At 30.4% G+C, this 25,303-nt stretch overlaps 2 protein-coding genes across 4 annotated transcripts in view; one reads left to right on the top strand and one right to left on the bottom strand.

Moving 5' to 3' along the window:
* The window catches only part of LOC108751569, a 1,166-nt gene extending 1,040 nt beyond the window's left edge, over positions 1-126 (bottom strand). The window contains exon 1 of the mRNA XM_018491801.1: positions 39-126. The gene's annotated coding sequence lies outside the window, so the exon portion shown is untranslated. The remainder of the gene's footprint in view (positions 1-38) is intronic.
* A 2,659-nt stretch (positions 127-2,785) lies between these two features.
* The window catches only part of LOC108751581 (synaptobrevin homolog YKT6), a 72,778-nt gene continuing 50,260 nt past the window's right edge, over positions 2,786-25,303 (top strand). For all 3 annotated transcript variants that reach the window (XR_001939505.1, XR_001939504.1, XM_018491829.1), the window contains exons 1-3: positions 2,786-3,007; positions 17,291-17,486; positions 17,580-17,851. Coding sequence is in view for 1 of the 3 variants with exons in the window: in XM_018491829.1 (XP_018347331.1) it covers positions 17,297-17,486; positions 17,580-17,851 (462 nt within the window). In the remaining 2 variants the exon portion in view is untranslated. The remainder of the gene's footprint in view (positions 3,008-17,290; positions 17,487-17,579; positions 17,852-25,303) is intronic.

Raw genomic sequence — 25,303 nt, 5'->3', positions numbered from 1 at the left:
ATATATATATATGTATACGTATGCAAAATAATTTGTACCTGATGTTCTACACTAAGATCATATGGATGTAATGTTATACCCTTGGTCCCAAAACATCTTTTAATTTCGTCACAATATTTGGACTAGTAGTTTACATCCACTTTGTCAGACTTTGACAGTAGAGCAAGACAGCATTTTACGATTACAGGTTTTGGGCCCTCATGTCCTCTGCCTCTCTCAGGTTTCTTTCTGGTCAGAGACACTTTTACCCTATGGGTAACGTTTACGAACACATCCCTAGTAGGATAAAGATTAAAACTTCCAAAAATTCAGATTATTTCGTCAGTTCGTAAGATTTAATTCAAGCGGACGTAAGATTTAGGACATTTGTTCCATCTTTTGGTAAATTTTACCTGTGAGGTAAATCTGACAATTCGCGCATGTGATTGGGTAATCTTGCTACTTACCCAACAGAAAAAATTTACCAAAAGGTAGAACAACCGGCCGGATTAGTCATCACTACCGATGAGATACTATTAAGCCGGTTCTATATTAGTTGTAAGCTAATCGCAACAAACTTGCGATCAACTTGCAACTAATGTAGAACCGGCTTTAAAGACTGACATTCTTATGGGAGTTCGCGTCCTTGTGAATATTGAAGTGATTAAGAGATAAAAAACTGATAACTTGCACTAATTTTATAATTTATTAGTTTAATAGACGTATTTATGCATTTAGAATTCAATAATACTTGATTTTTCTTTAAAATTATAATTTTAGTGTTATCATCAAAGGTCAGTATTCATAGTCGGTTCTTATATTCAAGACCGTTTTAAATTCTGTCTTAAGGTGTCACGAATCAATCACAGGACCGCATTAGTCTTAAGATATTACTTGAAATAAGAACTGATTATGAATATCGGCCAAAATTCGATTATCAACAGAGACCTAGTTTCCACCAAAGGTTTAAATCGGATCAGAATGTAAGAACCAACTATAGTCAAACATTCCTTTGTCGTTCGACTGTAACAGAGAAATATTCGATTGTAGTTAGTTCTTACATTCTGATCCCGTTTAAACCCTCGATGGAAACTAGGCTAGAGATAATAACTGCGATTGTATAGTAATTGTCCACGATCCAATTGCGCACAAGCCAATCACAGCGTTAAAAAAAAATAACTCTAAATTCCCTACGCAGATGTCACTGTGATTGGCAGTGGGCAATTGGTACAGTGCGCGATTGCACTGCTCTCAATAACTGCAAAAAAAAGATTGTAATTTTTTGGCAATATATATAGAATATTGTAGTTTTACAAATATACATATTTATTTATGGAGCATTTATATAATAAAGAATTATGAATTTTCAATATTATAAAGTGGCTCAATGTTAAGAAGGTTAAGTAAAAAAGGAGCATACAGTCACACTCGAGATGTCAATAAGTTATATATTAATAATAAACATTCAACAAAGTAGACGTTTCGGTCACCATCTGACCATCCTCAGTACAATAATAAACCTAAATTTATTTAAACCTAGTTACATAATTTAAATTTATTCCTATTGTTAGTCAGTAATAATTTTTCACTTCTTATTGTGCATTATTCGCCTCGGTATCCGCATTTAACAATATAACATTTTGCAATGATTTTTGACAGAATTAACAGTAGACCGTCCAGTATTCTTCTTTAATTTGTTGTGTGGAATCATTTTATTACTCTAAGCAATTCACCCCGGTTTAGGTTTTTATTATTGTACTGAAGATGGTCAGATGGTGACCGAAACGTCTACTTTGTTGAATGTTTATTATTAATATATAACTTATTGACATCTCGAGTGAGGCTGTATGCTCCTTTTTTACTTAACCTTCTAAAGAATTATGAATTTAATAATGTATATTAGCCAAATATTTATGTTACTATAGCAAATTTATATTAATTGTCGATAGTGTCAGCGTTCTTTAATTATCTCCGCGCCCTTGAAATCCTTTTTATATCATCGAAAACTTGTCCAGGGTTGACGGTTAATAGTATGGGTCTGAGCACAAGCTTTGGCGTATGATTTATTGCCGCCTTTTGGAGACATGGCAATAAGTTGTACGTTATACGTGAAAGTTTGTGCGTTACTTATGTCTACAATTTAATTTTAAGTCTAAGTAAGTGTTACGATAATTCTTGTGCTCAGATCCTATCTCGTCGTGTCGTTAACCGCACACGAATTATGAGCATTAATGAAAAGTGATCATTTCTCAGTTTGTGAGAATTTTCGAGGGAAAGAATCGGAATCCTTGGATGTATGTGCGCAGTGCATTAATTCGCTGAGTCATAGTAGCTGCCCAACTTATCGACGTTTATTTTTTATTCAAATACTATCAACTTTATAGAAAACCTGCAAGAGACAAAAATCATTTATTTTCTTCTCGTAGAACTCTAAAGCCGGTATTCATAGTCAGATCTTATATTCAAGACTGTTTTAAGTATAGTTAAGAAATCACGAACCAATCAGAGGACCGCATTAGCGACTTATGACATTACTTCAGACGGCCTTAAAATAAGAAATCGACTATGAATAGTTGGTCTAAAAATTTTTTCAGAATTTTTTATCAACTTTTTAGTACTGCATTTTTTATTTCGATAAGTCGGGCCGCTATTATGCATTGCACTATACACTAATAGTACACTTCTGCTTTTGATTCAATTTGGCGGACCAATCATCGATTGTTACTTATAAGCTGTATTCTTATTATAGGTACTCTAATTTCTACCATGGATTTAACCATCTATGCCCAACATGCAACTTGATCAATATGGCAGTTTCGTACCTCGTAGGTGATGTAGGAGTTAGTAGTGATTGTATACATTATAGAAAAACAATATGATTCTCCAGTGAATTATCACAGCGAGTAAGCGTCCTGTTAATAATTAAATCGTACGAACGGTAGGACTGGGTAGGATTGACTAGGATTCGTCGCTATAACCAAAGATCTTTCAAGTTCTGACGATATAAAAATACTTCAAAAAAATCGACGTACGTAACATTGTTTTTAAGCTATTTTCAAGATTTGTTTACTATTTTTTATACGTAGAAAACAGATACAAATTTTTTATTAATATTACTTAAAAACATGTAGGGCTTTGAGAATAAATCAACTAAAGAGGGATAAAAAAGCCAATTAAGAGCCTAGGCGATTGTTGATGCACAAAGTTATTTATTTATTTATCAAAATTAATCCGCATATGTTCCAACCAATGTTTTCGGTCTTTCTCAATGCGAAAATATTAATTAATTAAATAAATTATACATTATAAATTACAATATATATAATATTAGAATGCACAACAAGAGTTTAATGCCTATTATAGTCGAAATTGGATTTTAGATTTTTGCTAGGATTTTATGCTTAATCTGGCATCCTTCACATAAAAATGATTCAAAAGCATCTAGATCCAGCTTTGACTGTAATAATCATTAAACTCTTGTTGTATATTAATATTATCATACATAAATTAGAGTTGATTTGCCACAATTAAAAATATAATAGCATGAAACATATATCTATGAAACACATTTTATTACTGCAAAGGAATCAGTAGTTACAAAAGTAAGACATGTGACAATTGGTTTATTCGACTTGCTTACACTTTTTTACACATTTTACACTTAAAATGAGATAGATATACAATATTTGGCTGAAAAGAGAGAAAACAAAGATGCTGAGTGTAAAAAGTGTAAACAAGTCGAGTCAGTTGGCAGATTGACCAATGTGTAACATCAGTTGTTTTGATAAAATAATGATTCAAGCTGAATCATTGTGATGTTCCAATAAATTATGTGTCAAACTATAGAAATAATAAATAGTAGTCACTAATTGTATAACAACAGATATTATGTATCTTAATCAATTATATTATAAGAAAGATATACATATAATCATTGTATCTCAGACTTATGTAAAATATATAAAATCGACTTACGTGAAAACCGAATCAGTGAAATTATTATTGTGTTTATATCTTATACACACACACACACACACACACAATATTGAAACTGTAATGTAAATCCGAGCGCTTATTACAGAGTAAGACCTACCAGTCTAAGATCAAACAAAGAAGATAAATATATAAATAAATAATCAATAAATTTATACACAGTATGATAAAACTGAGATCAAGAGGCAACATAATTCTATAACTTAATGTGAGTCTATTCTTGACAGCTTTAATCATTGTTTTATCAGAATGACTAGTGTATACATTGGTCAATCTGTCAATTAACCACTGTTACACCTGAACTTGTGTCTTACTTTTGTAATTATTGACTTCATTGCGGTAACGGAATGACCCCAGATATATGTTTTGTATTTTTTAAATTATTTTTGCCTTTTAAATTATATTTTATATATATTTTAACAGATTAATAAATAATAACATCCAGGTCAACAAATTGAACGAACTATAATTAGGTAACAATGTAATATTTATTATTCACAACTATAATTTTTAACGATAAGTTTCAATGGTACGTTTCGACTTAGTCCTCATCAGCCGTAAAAATATATAATTACTTTATCCAATTAACATATTATGAGGATCATCTCATCTTCGAGTTACAATAGATAGCATAACGGAACAACCATATTATATTTAGTCAAATTATAGACAATGTATGAGTCATGTATCCAAACCAATTTTTCGGTTAATAACGAAAAGGACAGTCAGTATGAGTAAAGAAGAAAATTCCAGTAACTCTATTGTTGTAACTTGATATCAAATTATATAAGATAGTTTAGCTGTATTTCTACACAAAATTATTGCTAATAACTGCCTGACAATTGTCGAAGAGCTCCTAATAGTTTTGATCTGTACAAGCAACTGTCAGGTAAAAAATCAATGATTCGGAATTATTAATTTCTTTGGATGTCACGTCATTATTTATCTACATTCTCCTCAAGATCTGATCATTGAGAGTATTAATAGAAGATGGCAATACATAGAGCAACAAACATTGATTCCTAAGACAGAATTTATATGTGCGATTGAATTTATATCATCTTCCGTATTTTTTAAATTCAATAACGCTATATACAAACAGACGTTTGGTACACCAATGGGTTCTCCTTTCTCTCCCATTGTGACTAACATTGTTCTATAGGATTTTGAGGAAAAAGTTTTGAATGTACTCAATGTTAATTTTTCATTTTACTTCCGTATACGTGGATGACATAATAATGGCGGCCCCCTCCGATCAGATTTCGTCTATCTATAAGATCTTTAATAGCATACACATTCGATTAAAATTGAATGTGAAGAGAACCATAGCATAAGGTTTTTTAAACCTATTACTTATAATGGAGGATGGTGTGATAACGGTGGATTGATTTCAAAAAAAGACGTATTCGGCTAGATCTCTCTTATTTGTTTAATCTCATTCCCTATAAGTTCGATCCACTTGACACTACAAATGCTTCAAAATTTTTGATTGACCAATGGGAAGAAAGAATTTTATTAACTGACCAATCAAAAAATGCTTCGAAGCATTTGTGGCATCAAATGGACCATAGCCTTTGCCATAAATTGATACCGTATATAGTCTAGTGGATCGAGCAGTTTTGTTATCACATCTTACGTTCTTACATCGTACTTTCTTACGAAAAGAACTTAGAAATGTGCATTTAAATTCTTTTGAACAACGGATACCCGTTAAAATTAATATTTAAATTGTTCAATACAAGAATAAAAAAGTTGCTCGCAATAAAAATTCTACGCAAGAACGATCACAACAATGTCTATGTTAATATTAAAATAATCTCTAATAACAAAAAATTTTTTGTACTTCCGTTCATCCGTAGTATCACACAGTCCGCTACATGCATGGTTAGTAAATCAATCTATAGTATAGGTTACAGATGCATCAACAAATTAAATAAATTTATAAAAGCGCATAAAGATAAAAAAGTATATTCTGTAAAAAAATAATAATGTAGTTTATAAGATTTAATGTAACAATTGCGACGTTTCTTTCGTGAGGCAGACGAAGGGGAAACTCAATATATACCAGAATAAATAGTATAATAATATAAAACTTGACTCATCTAGACATTCGTTTATAACGGAATATGTTGGGTAGCGCTAAGTTAAAAAGATAAAAATTAAGTTAAAAAGATAAAAAGTTAATTAATTTTAACTTAACTTAGTTACAATTTAGATTCTTAACTTTATTTAGTTACATTTTATCCGTAACTATTAATTTTTTATTTAATTTTTTTGTTAAGTCAAGTCTCAGACATAATGCGCGGCAATAGCTTAAAATAAGGTAAAAATCGCAAAAGTGAGCAAATTTACTAGGTGTTAACTAATGAAATTATAAATATTTTAGTGAATTTGCTCACTTTTATAATTTTTATCTCATTTCAAATTACACAATCGATCTCCAGATTTTAATCTGTCAGAAATCGTTTGATGTTTAGTTTCTTACAAGTTGAAATCTATTATTCCTTATTATTAAATATTATCTATATTTCCTTATTATTAAAATATAACACCACCAATACCATCTTTGGCTCTCGTGGGCTCACGTTGATCGGCTGTTCAGTATTCATTTTCGATAACTTGCGAGAAAAGATGTCCGACAAAAATTTCGAAATAGCTTTATTACTTAAATTTAATAAGTATATGTGAACAATTTAATAAGTATATGTGTGATATTCAAACAGTATATATAATAGTCTATATGTATATAAACAGTATATATGAACAAAACATATAAATAGAATATAGAGTATTTTTTCTAAATGAAGTATATATTTATCATTTCCGTTATTTGTAAGACTGAAACCCTGGAATCATGAAATAAAAAAATAAATAAATTAATAAATTAACTTTTAATTTAATTAATTTTATTATAAATTAACTTGTATCTTAACTAAGTTAAATTTTTAAGGTTAACTTTAACTTAGTTAAAAAAAAAGTTAACTTACCCAACTCTGGGAATGTATTGAAATACAACCATAGTTTCGATTGGAAGAATGTTAGAATATTGAAGCAAATTACAATAAAAGACTCATTTCTAAAACTTATTTATTAACAATTTTATATATAAACAATTTTATTTATATTCTGATGCTTTTTGATTCAATTTATATATAAACAAATTAAATTAAACAAATTAAATGAAGTTATACATCATTATTATGGAGGGAATTGAGAGTAAAGATTATGCAACACTTACAGTAGTCATAAAGGCAAATACAAATTATATATATTGGTAAGAGTTTGTAGCTATCTATTAGCTATATATTACGAATGCGAAATACACATACATTTATAAATTATTATTTATAAATATTTATCTTTATTGTTTTAATTTTTAAAAATATGTTCAAATTTCAATTTTGACGATATTGTTTTATTCTATTTAGTTAATCTATCAACATTATTAAGGAAGGATTTATAACTATCTTATATAATTTGATATCAAGCTACAACAATAGTTACTGAAATTTTCTCTTTTACTCATACTAACTACTTTTTCTTGCTATTAATCAAAGAACTTGGATTCATGACTCATCATTACGTCGTTTATAATTTCACAAATTTGATTACAAATATAATATGGTTGTTGTGTTATACTGTCTATTGTAACTTGAAGCTGAAATGATCCTCATAATATGTTAATCTAATCGGATATATGGGGTATTTCTACAGGGTGGGCCATCTATTGGTACGTTTTTAAAAATGCGATCAAATGAGCATACATTGATATTTTTTATTAATTTTTTTTTTGTTGTGAAGCTAAAAGTATCCGCGTCAAGAATGAAAAACGATTTCGTTCATGTGGCTCCCTCTACTGGCCTTACAGTATGCCATTCGGTCACCCCAATTTATTCACGAAATTCAAAAACGTACCAATAGATGGCCCACCCTTTACAACTAAGAGAACTAACAAGGGAACATAAACAAGTGAATCTCTCCGATTTACATGTGCTTTTAGTATGTTGTTCTATTGATAAAAATAGGAGACATATTTTTTTATTCGTGCTAAATCGCACGTTAAGGTTGAATTCTGCCTTGAAAAAAATCGAGTTTTTTTTTTTTCAGATTGAATTTCGTCGAAACTGTAAGAGATGAATGACGCCATTCAATTTTTATTCTGGAAATTTTTTTTTCTTATAGTTTCGATGATATTCAATCTGAAAAAAAAAAAACCGATTTTTCTCAAGGGAGGATTTCACCCCCTTAACGTATGACTCAACACGTATAAAAAAAATACGTGTAGTCTATTTTTCTCCATAGAACAACATATTGAAAACTCATTTAAATTGGAGATATTTACTTGGTTGTGTTCCCTTGTAAATAAAGTCAAAACGTACCGTTGAAATTTATCGTTGAAAATTATAATTATGAATAATAAATATTATACATTGTTACACTAATAATAATATACTTATAGTATAATATATAATATTATAGCTAATATATATATATATATACATATATATATATATATATATATATATAAAATATAGCTTATATTTTTAATTTGAAATATATGACTTTGACAAAAATTTTCTTGCGTATGTGGTTGTATGCTCTTTTTCATTTATGTTTTAATTGTAGCTTGTTCAATTTATTGACCTGGATGTTATTATTTATTAATCTTTTGTAAGTTACTCGAGCGAAAAGAATTGTTATCAATTTATGTTGTAATTAGGTATTTTAAATCGATTCTAATATTATATATACCGTAATTTATAGTGTATAATTTATATTTAATTAATTAATATTTTCGCATTGAGAAGGATCGGAAACGTCAGTAGAAACGTATGCAGATTAATGAGTAAATAAATAACTTTGCGCATCAACACGTAGGCTGTTAATTAAATTATTTATTATTACATTGTAGAGCCAGAGCTATAAAAATATTTATTTGTTTTCGAGCCGAGATAGCTGGCTTTGTAATTTCTGTGTACTTCATAAGTTATATTAGAAAATTGATTAATAAATCATTGCAGATGTTTAATTTATGAGATTTATAAGCATTTTTAATTTTCTTAGAATTAAATTTGATTATTTGGTAACTTATTGTCTATGATTTTGAAGATCTATTTTTTGCAACTAAACTATTATGTACTTGTATTTGAAATGAAATCAATTGTATTCAGGGAGTATACTATCAGAGCTTGCATCAGTTTACCTTTATTAATCATTAGATGTCAAACAACAAAAAGAAGAATGATTTAATAGCTTTGGTAGTACACTCCCTGAAGCCATATATGGTATTTGAAGTTTAATATGAGAAAATTTTGTTATTCAGTACAGCGACAAAAAATAAACTTCTAGTAAAGATTTTAATATGGTAAGCATGTGTGATATAAAGTTTTAATTTCTAGTTGATTATTTCTACTTATGTATACATGTATATACATATATATATTTCTTGAAATTATATATGTGTATATTTTTAATGTGTAATTTATATGTATAGTTTCAATATGAAAGAGATTTTTCTTGAAATTATATATATTGTACATATATAATTTCAAGAAATATGTCTTTTACATTAAAACTATTATAAAAATATATTATCTAAATATAATATTAAAATGATGTGACAGAGCTAATAAGAGGTTTTACTACAGCTATCAGATTCGCGTGTATTTATAATACTCGTATATATTTTCTACATGTAAATATTTGTATATCTCTTCTTTAAACTTTCATACATGATTACAAACATTTCGACATTGCTTTTGACTATCTTCAGCGTTTACAATTAAAAAATGTTTATAATATGCAATGATCTATATTACAATAAATAATCTGTGAATACCCCTACTTTACACGTTATAAAATTCAAAATTCTAGATATGGAAAAATGTAATAATTTTTCTAAGAATATTTACGTAAAAATGAATTTTTAATGCAAAAATCAAAATAAGACGAATAATTTCCAATGGCCTTGATCTTAACAAATGTTATCCAGGACATGATTTTAAACAACATTCGAGAGGTTTTCATCAGTTGGATATCTTGCATAATGCTAATGCCGTAGCGATACTGTAACTTTCGATTCTTATAATTTGAAAAGTACTCAATGAAAAACAATTTCATTATAGTGTTTTGAAAAGCTCTCAATATTGACTATAAAATTTTGGAATAAAAAATAAGATGTTCCGTCTAAAAAAATCGACATGACCTGATTTTGGCAACGCCAACGCCACCTAAGGTTAAACTGATAAGATTAATAAATATATCTTTTCAAATCGTACAATTTTTGTCTGAACACTTTTATGATTGAATCTTATCCTACGAAGGTAAAAGGATGTTCTGAAACAATCGATATATATACAGGGTGAGTCTGGTAAAAAGTTTAGTTTTTTTCGAAAACTATTAGAGATAGGAGAAAGATAGTTATTATCAAAATTATAGGCTAGGTAGGAGGATATATGACCTTGAGTAACACTTCGTAGTCCTAAGTCAAAATTACCCGAGCATCATCTCTCATGCTAGATTTCAGAACCTTTTTGACATCGGAAGGGCGCGTAATTGCAGTACTTGCCATCGACTGAAAGTTTGAAGCTTCAATTATCGATAGAGATGCTTAGCTTTTTAATCGGAGTATTTATTGTTAGTATGCGTCTAGCAGCTATTCGCGCAAAAAAGCGTTTTTTTTCTCAGATCAAAATATCAGCAAAGTGTGACTAACGCGTTGTTTTCGTTAAAAAATTTATGTTTTTTATATTTATATTTTTCCATTAAATTGCAAAAATAAGCAAGATTGTGTCCTTCATGTAAAGATTAAAAAAATGAGGAAAGAATGTCCGTCGTGTTTACGGTCCATGTGTGATAAACACACTTTCTAAATCTAAATCAATGGATAATCTACTGAAGTGGCATACTTGATACTGAATTGTCAGCATATTATATTAGCATATTTGGTACTGGGTAATCAGTGAAATTCAACTAAAAGATCAGAAATTTGAGCATTATATACCCTGGTAGCAAAGCCTGCGGAGATAGATTTTGAGCAGAGCCTGCTATCAACTTTTGATTGCAGAAAGGCAACAAATTGTACAGAGTTCATACTATCAAGCAATGTTGATATTAAACTGCTATTAAAAATATAACAAAGTCTGCTGACATGGCTATGCCAACAAATTGGCGACAGAAGTCGAAGTCTTATGTATAGTCTGCTGCATAATCTGACAGTAGATTGCGAACAGAAACAGAGCAGAGCACTACTGACATAAACTGACGGCTGATTGACAGCAGAAACCGTGCAAGATTTGTCATTTTCATATGCGGTCCCATCATGAGATGGACTTGCTTCGTGGTAAGAAGGAAATGCCCAGGAGTCCTGTAAGAATTGGCATATGTAAATCGAATAGACAAATCTAGAGATTCTTAAGCTCTTTTGGAGCTTTTTGAATCTCCGAATATTTTTTGCCTATTTTATAACTTTCTCAAGTGTATTTTAAAATATTAAGCTAATCGATAATATTTTAACAATAAGACTGTATTGATTGTTTCCAGTTTTTACACCAGTACATATAAATCTACCGGAAAAGACATTAAAAATATAAAAAAATGTCAAGTATATTTTGCAAAAAAAGATACTAAAGATAATGCCATAAAAAAAACGCAACAGCGTATCCTTTAGAAATAAACAGGAAAGGACTCACTTATATAATTAAAAATTGTTTTGTTTAAAATTGATGCTATAAAAAATGCATATATTGAGAAAGAACATAGATTTTTACAATTAAAATGAGATAAATAACAACGATGTAAAGATTCTTTAAATATAACATAAATAAACAAACAAAATAAACGGCGAAATAAGAGTCAATAAATTATAAAACATTTAATTACAAATATTAGGCGAAGATACATGAAAACCGATACGGAGCGGCGCATATATATGTATAAAAAAACATTCGGAGAATAGGTACCATAACAAGTTTCGGCTGCCGGATTGAGCCCTCTTCAGATGTAAAGTATAATAAAATAAAACAATAAATAAAAATAAATAAATAATTCATGTCGCAACCAACATAAAACGCAAAAAAGTAAAATTCGGATGGATCTCAAAGTAATACGTGCGATTGAGCAGTCAAGATGTCAAGTATCAAAGCCAAATTGCTAGACAAAACCGGAAAACGAAAAGAACTTGTAAGAAAAAACAGACTTAAGCAGCTAGAACCGCCGCAATTATGATAAAATTGTACACTCACCAACAGACTTGAACAAATCAATACGAACCGCCGCACATGCAAAAGTGAAACAGGTGCAAACCGTATCACGCCGGCAAGACTGCAAACACTAGAGCCGGACATGTTGGCGTCGCACACGGCGTTATTGGGGGACTCGGACACATATGTCCGGATCAAAAAAGATCCGTCTAAAAAACTTACAACAGCTTTAACGTCTATGCTCACCAAATGGAGAACGGGAGGTCATATCAATGACTCCGAATACAGAGCGTTATACTGTAGTGACGGATCTCTCACGGATGCCTCAGTGCATATGTCGTCAACGTATCTATAATAAAATAAGGTGTCAAAATTCGACGACATCAAGGACACCGTCTCCAATCTCCTCATCACTAAGTCCACAAATACTGTGTGAACGAATATTGGTATGTTATTGCCAGCGATTGCTCCCTACCCAAGAAAGAGTTCTTGGGAGCAATACAGTTTGTCTTGAACTCTACGTTCTTTTCCTTTGACAATGTGATTTGCAAGCAATGCTTTGGCATTCCCATGGGCTCTCCAATATCACCGGTATTATACACGCTCCGTATCGGTTTTCATGTATCTTCGCCTAATATTTGTAATTAAATGTTTTATAATTTATTGACTCTTATTTCGCCGTTTATTTTGTTTGTTTATTTATGTTATATTTAAAGAATCTTTACATCGTTGTTATTTATCTCATTTTAATTGTAAAAATCTATGTTCTTTCTCAATATATGCATTTTTTATAGCATCAATTTTAAACAAAACAATTTTTAATTATATAAGTGAGTCCTTTCCTATTTATTCCTAAAGGATACGCTGTTGCGTTTTTTTCATGACATGGTATTATTCTCTTCATAATGTACTACAAAAATCTGGAGACACTGGTCGGTGCTAAACATGGCGCGAGACACGGACATGCTTCCTTTAAACCTATATCAGACTTCCGACTCTGCAAGCCGATCCGACTGCCAACTCTGACTGCCGACTAATAATGAATCAATGACATTGAATCAGTCTTATTGTGATTGGTCCATTATTGATCGGCAGTCAGTCTGATACGGGCTTTACGCGAACCGGTGAATTGCATCAGATCGGGGTTATCAGATCTCAACGGTTCGATCGAGTCTTCAAGTACACTTAATCAATAGTTTACACTCCGATCGTATTATACGTATTTTTATTTTTTCTCTACGTATCCTACAAGCGGAGATATTGCAACGCAAAGTTCCGAACTGCCACTTTTCAAATTCAGGTACGTCGTCATCGTTGTCGATCGCATTCCATACATTCTTTTTGTGTCCTTCTGACATTCTTTATGCAAGGAGTGCTAGTGATACTCGTATACATCAGCGACCGTTACGATCTGAAGACACGGTAGTATCTCGGCGTTAAGCATGGTGTGAATTTGTACTACGATAGTGACTCGGTCGGTTTTTTTCAAAACAACAGGATCGGTAAAACTGTTAATAATAAAACACGCTGGTAATTGCTAAAAACTAGGAAATGATAATGAAAAAGCGATTTATTCGATCTCCATTATAACTTAATATTTAACAAAAGGAATTTTAATGAAAACAAAATTATATGCTGGTATTTGTTAACTAAGCTAGGAAATAATAATGGAAAAACGTTTTATCTCTATTTATTTATAATTAATATTTAACAAAAGGAGACCAAACGGAAATGAAATTATATATTGATATTTGTTAACTAAGCTAGAAAATGATATTGAAAAAGGGCCAGACAAATTTAAACGGTTCAATAAAAACGACATGAGGGTATCTTTTCATAGTCCTAATGAAATGGGTAAATATATTAAAGTACAAAAGGATATTTGTCCCCGTACATCTAAGAGCAATGTAGTCTATAAGATATCGTGCAATAATTGTGATGCGTCGTACGTTGGACAGACGGGCAGACAATTAAAAATCAGAATTACAGAACATCGTAATCATATTAGACATAACACTTCTGTCCGTTCTGTCATAACGGAGCACAGGCTACAATATGATCATGATTTCCAATGGGATAATATTACAATTTTAAATGAAGAGCCTTACTATAGGAAACGCTTAATTTCCGAGATGCTCAATATTAAAAAGCAGAAAAATAGTTTGAATTTACAAACTGACACTGAAGGTTTTCATAAGGCATATATATTGTACCTATTGTAAATAAAATTTGACTTCTCAATATTGATAGTCCGTGGTGAGCCGCAGCAGCGAGCGTACATAATAATCGGCACATAATGTCTTACCTTACTCCTATCTGCGTTCCACCTGTCTTTATATATTCTAAAAGTTTTTTTATTTTTATATGGACACACTTGTTTGAATAATTTACATATAACTTTTGGTGAGTTTTTATTTCTTATTAGATTTTCGGTACGTTAATTTATTTGCGTATATTTTTTTGTAAGAAGTCTTTTTATCTTTTTTATCAACTAGAGCTTTTCCAAGATATTTGAAATAGATTTGGTTGTTCAATTGTACAGAAATAATGTCGAGTTCTACATCAAGACTCACCCGAACTGTGAATATAATATTATACGAACATTTGCGATAATTGATTTTGTACTACGATTTTTTCGATATGTTAATATCTGAAGAGAGCTCAATCCGGTAGCCGAAACTTATAATTTATTTGTATTTAAACTGAGTTTTCATTTATTTTTTATTTTTTTATTTTTTATTATATATTTTTTTTATTTTACTTTTCTTTATTTGTAATTTATTCTTTTGATTGTATGACTTTTTTTAAAGAAATGTGTTGACTCTTACGTTTTAGCTTTTATTTATTCTTATTTATTTTGTAGGAAGAATCCTTCAATTTGTTATATAATCAAGTTAAATTTTATCAAATTAAAAAGTAAAATACAAATGGTTCTGTCTCTTCTTATTTCCTCAACTCTAATGATACGAGGGTGGTCCCAGAAATACTCGACCTAACTAAGAAAACACAAAAAATTTGGGAAAAAATATCTTTATTTCTCAACATAGTCTCCTTTTAGCTCGATACACTTTTCCCAGCGATGTTCAATAGCTTCGATGGCCTGTTTATAGTAAGAACCGTTGAACTCCTCAAAATAGCCATTAACCGCAGACTCCACCTCTTCATTGTTGGTAAATCTTCTACCACCGAGCCATTTTTTCAAGTTTGGAAAGAGAAAATAATCCGAGGGGGCTAAATCTGGCGAATAGGGTGCGTGGGGAAGCAATTCGAACTTTAACTCAACATCCTCTCGACGCTGCTTTTGTTCGATTGTGAGCAAGCGCGGCACCCACCTTGCGCACAGCTTTCTCATCTCCAAATTTTCAGCCAATATGCGATGTACAGCACTTTTTGAAATGTTTACCATGTCTGCTAGCTCGCGCACTTTCAATCGACGGTCACCCAATACCATTTTGTGGATTTTCTTCACCATTTCTGGAATGGCCACCTCACTTGGTCGACCACTGCGATGTTCGTCTTCGCAGCTTGTACGGCCTCGTTTAAACTCTGCCACCCAATATTTTACTGTTGTAAACGAAGGAGCAGACTCCTCCAGAGTAGAATCCAGCTCGGCTTTGATATTGGTTGGGCTAAGACCTTTCAAATGAAAGTATTGTATCACATAACGATGACCAATTTTTTCCATCTTTGCAAATTCACCGAGATCGTCCACTATTGATGGCTGCCAAACAAATACTGAACAACGTAGCATCTTCAAACTTCATAGTTAAGCTTTAGAAAGTTGATGCTTTCCCCTACAGTGGTTTTTTTTATACAACAACCGCCATTTGTACGTCAGGTCGAGTACTTCTGGGACCACCCTCGTATGTATCATTCGTAAAAAAGATTTGATATCAACAATTGGTGCCAAGTTGTATAATTCGGATACTAAATTAAATAAATAATATTAATTTTAATGATATGTATCATTCCTATAAAAGATTTGATATCAAGAACTGGCGCCAAGTTAAATCCCACTTCTTTATACCATGTCAAATTAAATAAATAATGAATATTAATCTAATGATATGTATTATTTGTACAAGAGATTTGATATCAACAACTGTGGCGTCAATTGTTAAATTCTATTAAAAATAAATAATAAAACCAAAAAAAAAGTTGAAACTATCTTTATTATTTACTTTATCCAAATGGTACTATCTTTAATTTTTATATAATCAAATCTAAGCCTAGTATATGTATATCTTATTGAAGAATCTTCCTATTCCAATCCGAATAGTTTAAATTTCTCTTAAATGAAATTATTATATCAGAATTCATTTGAAGACATTTTCTTTTCCAACTAAAGTGTTTAATTTTCCTTCAAAATGTTATACAAAACATTATCACAAAATTGCGTTAGTTCAATTAAAGTGTTACCACAAAAATTACAGAATTAACAGTATAAAATAAAACAAATTTAATTTAAGTAGAAAAATTTTTCATGTATCATAAAAACACTTTGCGTTGCTAGATCTCGATAATAACATAATAATAAAATATGAATGTAATATTTAGAAAAATAACATAAATAAGGAGCATATTAATAAGAAAAATTAGAATCATATTAAAAAATATGAATATTTAGAAAAATAAGAAAAATAAGAAGCATTCCCAATGAGAGTTAAAGTATTTAGCGTGTGTATATATGCGACTGAGTTATAGAGTCGTGTAAATTATAAACGCTGTGCTTTTTCTTTAGTTGCCTTAAGCAGTGTTATGCTAATAATCCCGTGTATCCTTGTTTAATCTTAGATGAACGATGAAAGGGTAAAGCGATATACGGAGATACTCGAGTATCTCGTTTCTGAACACAGTTTTAATGATATCAATGTTGTTTATGATGTTGTTCTATTGAAAATTCTAATGAAAAAAAAGTAACTGAAAAATAATGAAAAGTCATTTTTTCAGTAACGTTAACTGTAACGAGTTATTTTTTCGATAACTTGTAACAGTACAACTAATTACTTTTTGAGATAAAAAATGTATCTGTAACTAATTACTTTTACAAAGTAATTTTTCCATCCTTGTTTATTATCTAATACTGTATCTATTAACTGTATCTATTATTTTTGCAGTTTAAAATGGTAAAGTTATATGCACTGACTGTTCTATATAAAAGTCCTCCGTCAGTAACGACGCTGAAAGCTGCTTACGATGTAGAGTCGTTCTCGTTTTTTCAAAAGAATAGTATTAAAGAGTTTATGTGTTTTGTCAGTAAAACCATTGTAGAAAGAACGCAGACTTGTGCCAGGCAGAGCGTCAAAGAAGGAGGTAATCATGATAGGATTATAGTTATAATTTTAAATAAACTTTTTTATTACGATAAACAATATCATGTTTGATCCTCCATGTATTTGATCCTAGAATACATGTGTCATGTCTATGTACGAGCCGACAATCTCGCTGCAGTTCTCATCTCGGATCATGAATATCCTAGGAGAGTGGCTCATACTCTAATTACAAAAGTGATGGAAGAGTTTATGGAGAAACATCCACCATCGACATGGCCTGCGCTTAAAGAAGTCACCGCTGACTTTCCACAGATTAATACGTATCTAGCCAAGTATCAGAATCCAGTCGACGCGGATGCGCTCACGAAAATGCAGAACGATCTAGATGAAACCAAAATTATTTTGGTAAGAATCAATAATTACATTGTTTCTCTTTTATTTGTTGAGAAATTTCTAAGAGGATTTATTTGATCTATTGGAATATCCATTCGTACATATATGGTATACAGGATGATTTAGATCCACTACAGAAGCCGGTACGTACATATTCCTCATGAAAAAGTAAATTAAAAATATCAATAGTAAAATGTTATAATAACAATAGTTTTTAAATAGTGAGCCTTTAAAAATATCCAACCACAGGGCATGAAATTCGCGCCGTCAGGAGCGGTGCAACCAAGCTGCCGGCCGTGTGAACGTTTTGACGGATATCGCACGGTATCGAACGAATATTGCGAAGGTTCGTAAAATTTCTATATTAACATCTACTGTGATATTTTTAAATCCGATTTAATTGATGAGAAGTAATGTTAATTACGCAAATTTGATATAAAGTCATTTATATTAGTAAAAAGGATTTTTAAAATATGTTTCAAGTAATAAACAAATAAGTTTATAAATAAAATCAATATTAATTAAATTATCCGAATTTCAAAAATCCTTTTTATTGATATAAATGATGTTATATCGAATTTGCGCAATTGATATTACTTCTTATAAATTAAATCGGACTCGATTTAAGAATATAGTAGATGTTAATATAGAAATTTCATGAGTTTTTGCAATACTCGTTCGACATCGTGTCGTTAAGCGTTCATGCTGGCTGTTTAGTTGCATCGCTACTGACAAAGCGAATTTTATATCCTATGGTTGGATATTTTCAAAGACTCACCGTTTAAAGATTATTGATATTACATCATTTTGTTATTGACATTTTAGACTCACTTTTTCGTATTCGAGGAATATGTATGTGTCAGCTCCTGCGGTTGATCTGGATCACCCTGCGTGCGCGCATCCACATTGGTTCACACACACACACACACACACACACACACACACACACACACACACACACAAGCCTACATGAACACGTCGCGCGTTGGAAATAGTTGGTATGTTATTATATTGCTATCTTCACTTACGCTATTCACATACGCTGAGCACATATGGAGTAGATGATTCGCGCTATTTCGAAGTATGCTTAACAGGTTCCAGTGTATATGTAGGGTGTCTGGTTTTGACAAAGCACACGTGTGTACATATACAGGGTGTTCCATTTCAATTTTGGGCAAATATTTTGAAAAATATAGAAGATATAGAAAAATGTTTTACACAAAATTGCATAATTTAGAGGGGGCCATATCTTGGTCATGTTGTCTTCTAAAAAAAATTATACAATTCTATTTAAAAAAGTGAAGGCGCCAAAAGGATATCGAGGTTGCCTTCACTTTTTTAAATGGAATTGTATAATTTTTTTACACAATATGATTTCTTTAATTATTTTGTATTTAAAAGTATTAAGATAATAATATAAAAATCCAATAGTTTATAAGATATTTTATATTTTATTTCAACACATAAAATATTAAATAACTTGTAAACTATTATTAATTTTTTGATAATTATATCTTAATATTTTTATGAACAGGATCATAAGAAGAATCAATTAGTAGAAAAACATAACTGTTTTAAAAAAATGTGAACAAAATGGCATGATTGTGAGCATAATTTTAAATAAGCAACTATATGTTTGCTTTTCTATCAATTGATTCATCTCATTATTCTGTTCATAAAAGTATTAAGGTACGATTATAAAAAAATTAATAATTTACGAGTTATTTAATATTTTATGTCAATATATGCTAAAATAGAGTATAAAATATCTCATAAACTATCGGTTTTTAAATATTATTATCTTAACACTTTTATGGAGAATAATTAAAGAAATCATATTGCATAAAAAAATTATGTAATTCTATTTAAAAAAGTGGAAGTGTACTTCATATCTTTTTGACGTCTCCACTTAGAAAAAAAACCAACATGACCAAAATATGTCCCCCTCTAATGTCCAATTTCTTCACTTCCAGATAAGTTGCGGATAACCTTATTAAGGAGATATCTCTATTGTGTTCTAGAAAATATCTTTTGGATAAAATTATTTAGAGATGAAGAAATTGTGCATAAACCGTGCAACTTTTGTCTAAAACATTTTTTTGTAGCTTCCATATTTTTCGAGATATTTGTCTGGGGAAATTAAAATGGGACACTTTGTATACAGAATATCTGATAAATTATTACAAAGCACTTATGTGTAGATGGAGTGGACTAAACTGAGTTGAAAAGTCCTGTACCATTTTGCAATTTTTGCAATAGTTAACAAGATATTAATTGCTAAAAATTTCCGAATATTGGTCTTCAATAAATTTTTCTCAAATATCAACTTTACAGAAAAACTGCAAGACACAAAGATTGTTTTTATTTTCTTCTCATAGAACTCCAAAAATTTTTTTATAATTTTTTATCAACTTTTTAGTACTGCATTTTCTTATTTTTACCAACATAAGAAAATACGGTATTAAAAAATTCTGAAAAAATTCTTAAAACTTTGAAAATTCTTAAAACTGAGAAGAAAATAAACAATTTTTGTCTCTCGCTATTTTACTGTAAAGTAACAGTTATTTGAGTAAAAAATAATTGAAAATCAATATTTAGCGATTTTTAGTAATTAATATCTCGTTAAAATAAGAAAATGCACTAAATGTACTAAAAAGTTGATAAAAAATTCTATAAAAATTTTTGGAGTTCTATGAGAAGAAAATAAACAATCTTTGCCTTTTGCAGTTTTTCTGTAAAGTTGATAGTATTTAAAGTAAAAAATCATTAAAAACTAATTTTTAGTAATTAATATCTTGTTAACTATTGCGAAAATTGCAAAATGGTACAGGACTTTTCGAGTCAGATTAATTCGCTCTATCTACACACAAGCGCTTTGTCAAAACTTACCAGGCACCTATACACAGGATATAAAAAAAGTCTCGGACTTTTTAAATATCTTGGAAAATAAGCATTTCTGAGAAAAATATTTTATACAAAAGTTGTTGTTGAAAATGATCTATTTACCTTATATCAATTTGACCTTGAGTGGCGTCACCAAGGTCAAGTCAAGGTCGAATCCATTTTTTTTAATGAAACATTTTTTATTTTAGAATCAATATAGCTGATGTCGGGAGTTTTTTAAAACTAATAAAGTTTCTTTTTAATCAATACTTTTTAATCAAACTTTTTAAATTATGAGACTTAAAAGTCACAGGACCGCCAACATCATACGCATCCTCAAAAGGGAGCGCCTTAGGTAATGCCGGTCTCATAACTCAAAAGTACTTAATGAAAAATAATTTTATTATAGTATTTGAAAAGCTTTTGACACCAGCTATTAGATTCTGGCATCAAAAATAGAGTATTCCATTAAAAAAAATTAATTTGACCTTGGCGACGCCACCTAAGGTTAAGCGGATGTGATCAGTGAATAGATCTTTTTAAATTCTACAACTTTTGTCTGAAACATTTTTCTCAAAAATGTTTTGTTTTTGAGATATTCGATCGTTTCGAATCTTTGATACACCCTTATACGAGTACAGGATGTCTCAGAATTTGCATACCGCCAATTACCAACGTATTCTCCGTGAAATTCTAAAACGGAAAGGTCTGTATCATAAAGCGATTTGATGGATATATTTTGAATGATGAAATTGAATTTGACGAATGGGCGCGCGTGGAATTCCCGCGGTCATGGTTGGCACAACCGAGACTAGCACGAAACACTTCAGACTCTTGCATTGTATCAAAGTATATTTCTCTTTACTCTTTGTATTTAATTTAACCAATTAGTTAAAAATTGTTTAAAATACAATTTGTTTCAAAAGTTTAAAATTTATTTAAAACATCCACAAATTATTTAAAAACAATAAAAATTGTTTATGAAATGTTAATATTGTTTAATCAATATTTAATCAATATTTTAAAAATTTTAATATTGATTACACATTAAATGATGAACAAATATCAAAATTATGTGTAAGCAATGTTACAATTATTTAAGAAAGTTTATTATTGCTTTAAAAATAAAAAAACTTTAAATAACTCATAATTCCTTTAATAATGTAAAAAGTGTTTCAAAATTCTGCAATTTGTTTTCTGCAATTTAATTTTAAAAATCACAAAAACAAGTTGATGTATTTTAAACAATTTTTAACTAATTAGTTAAGTTAAATGTAAAAAGTAATGAGAAACACGATACAAGTCTGAAAAGTCTCGGTTGTGCCGACCTTGACCGCGCGAATTTCACATGTGCCGACGAATGGAATTTGTCAACTTCAATATCTCATCATTCAAATTCTATTCGTCGAATCGCTTTTTGGTAAAAAACTTTTCGTCTTAGAATTTCACGAAGAATACGTTGGTAAGTACAAGTACGCGAGTTAAGACACCCTGTATATATATATATATATAGAGTATCTCGTAAGTTTTTGCCAAGCGCTTTTGTGTTGATAACGGATTAAATTGAGTCGAAAAGTTTTCTACCATTTTGCAATTTTCGCAATAAGTTAACAATATATTAATTACTAAGAGTGCTTTCCATTTGATGACACAAATCGACATAAGTCGATATAAGCGTTATTCTATGTCTTGCTGACAGAGAGATATGTCAGAGAGTGACAAAGATAGAACGACACTTGTGTTGACTTTGTTATCAAATGGAAAGCATCCTAAAAATTGCTGAATATTGATCTTCAATAATTTTTTATTCAAATACTATCAACTTTACTAAAGAACTGTAAGAGACAAAAATCTTTTTTTTTTTTTCATAGAATTCTAAGAATTTTTTCAGAATTTTTTATCAACTTTTTAGTACTGTATTTTCTTATTTTTATCAACATGAGAAAATATGGTATTAAAAAATTCTCAGAACTTTATAAAAAAAAAATTAACAATTTTTGTCTCTCGCTGTCTTTCTGTAAAGTTGATAGTACTTGAGTAAAAAGTTATTGAAGACCAATATTTAGCGATTTTTAGTAATTAATATCTCGGTAATATCCCATTGCGAAAATTACAAAATGGTAGAGGATTTTTCGACTCAATTATTTCACTTTATCTACACAGAATCGCTTGGCAAAAATTTATGGGACATCCTGTGTGTGTGTGTGCGTGCGTGCGTGCGTGTGTGCGTCCGTGTGTGTGCGTTCGTGCGTGTGTGTGAGTATATATATATATATTCAGAATGATTCAGAATAACCCTGTATCCATGCAAAGACGTGTTTCTGACTGAGGTGATTTTTCGTTTACGAACAGTTTATTTTTTGACTTATTAGAATATAAAGTTAGCGAATTACAGGCCGCGTACGGAAGATAAGTGAAGGCGCTTTCTTCCGACGTAAGCGATCACGAGGGGCATTCATTGAGATCAGTTATCTAAGAACATAGAGTTATTCAGATTTACATAACACACACACGCGCGCGCGCGCACTCTCCCTCTCCCATCCATCCCTCTGCCTCCCTCCCTCTCCCTTTCCCCCTCCCCCAATCACCTCTCTTTCCGCGATCCTCTCCCCTATCTCTTCTCCCTGCCTCCCCCTCGCCCTTCTCTCCCACTCCCCCCATAACCACAATATTTCGAGATTTAATGGTTAGAAATTGGCCATCATTTACTAATCCATCTGACCTGACCAGTTTCTGATCAATTTCTGACTAGAAAATAGTAACCAGCATATTTCGAGTTTTATTGGCCAGAAACTGGCTATCATTTAATAATCTGACTTGGCCAATTTCTGGCTAATAATCAATTTTTCCTAGATATTTTTCTACTTAAGAGAGGGGGGGAGGAAAGAGAAGAGAGAGGGGAGAGAGAGAGAGAGAGAGAGAATTGTACATAAATAAAGCATATAAAATAGGCGAGTGATTCAAAATTGAATCACCGATGATTCGAAATTATTTCTTTTATGATTTCGAACTTATTCTTTTCCGAATTTCTCAGATTCGAAAACATTTAATTTCTCCAATTCGAATCACAATGGATTCGATTCGATTTGAATTTGAATTAATTCGCACTTCTAGAGTGCGCCGCTCCTGTTTATCTTCTGTACGCAGTCCGTAATTCGCTAACTTTATCTTTTAATAACTTAAAAAGTAAGCGTCGAATAAAATTTTCGTATAGGAAAAATCGTTTCAGAATTCAGTCAGGAATACGTCTTTACAAGGGTTATACGATATGGGGTTTTGTTTTGAATCACTTTTTGTTATAAACATATGTAAACATACATAAATATTTATAAATATTTATAAATATTCATGTATGAAATATATCCATATATATTTATACATTCTCATAATAATGAGAAAACAAAAAATAGTTAAACATGCATGGACATATTTCATATATAATTATATAATTATATATAAACATTTATGCATGTTTATATATGTTTATACATATTTTATACATATTCATATACGAACAATTTTTTAACGAGAAGTTAAATAATTATAGTTAATTTTTTTTAATTTATAATGTTTTTTAAAAAAACCAAATGATAATTTTATTGTACAATACATAATTGTATCTTTAAGTAAATTTAAGTAAATTTAATAGTAAATTTAATATAATAATCAAAATCCGAAAAATGAAAAGGATCGATGTTTTGAAAAAGCTTTCTTGTTAGTATAAATGATATTCGGCCACGTTGATGACTTTGACTTTCACATATGTTGTCGAGGTCATGACCTTGAGTGACCTTCACAAGGTTTTTAAGTAGCGCTCACTATTTAAATGTTATTAATTAATTAAAATTTAGAAAATAATGTCTTTTTTTATTATATTAAAAACTACTCTATGCCCTTTTTACATAGGGCGTTCGATTTTAAACGCGAAGAAAAGTCTACTTCCTTCCTTATCTAAGGGCGAACGACTTTCTACATCACGAAGCAAGGTCTATCCCATCTCCTCCCTTGTTTAGCGTTCGAATTTTTACGCGAATGGAGATTCACCTTACTTCTATCCCGGTCTACAGATGCACGATTTTTCATACGTTTATTCCTCTCTCTTCTGCTTAGGGAAATATAATGTATTTAACTTATTTAAGGGGATGCTGATGGCCGAACTTGATCGATGTCGAATACAGATTTTTCGAATTCTAAATAAAAAGTCGATAATAGTGATATCTTTAATTCATTTTTTATCGCTCTGTCTCACTCATTGTCAAACGCATACTGTCCTAACATATTGGCAACGCCATCTCTTGCAAGATTGAACACCTACCGCTAGATACAATTACTGCTTTGCTTACTATTCCGACTCTTTGCTCAGCATTTATGCAGGATGTTCTAAAAGTAACGATAAATCTTTTGCACAGAGGAAGAATGAGCTAAACTGAGAAGAAAAATCCTCTATTATTTTGTAATTTTTGCAATAGTTAACAAGATATCAATTACTAAAAATTGCTGAAAATTGGTTTTCAATAATTTTTTAATCAAATATTATTAACTTTACAGAAAAATTGAAAAAAAGACAAAAATTGTTTTTTT

Source organism: Trachymyrmex septentrionalis, unplaced genomic scaffold (genome assembly GCF_001594115.1).
Source record: "Trachymyrmex septentrionalis isolate Tsep2-gDNA-1 unplaced genomic scaffold, Tsep1.0 scaffold5, whole genome shotgun sequence".
Lineage (NCBI taxonomy): Eukaryota > Metazoa > Arthropoda > Insecta > Hymenoptera > Formicidae > Trachymyrmex > Trachymyrmex septentrionalis.
The sequence above is the reverse complement of the archived record's forward strand: the minus strand, read 5'-3'. Positions and strand labels throughout refer to the sequence as shown.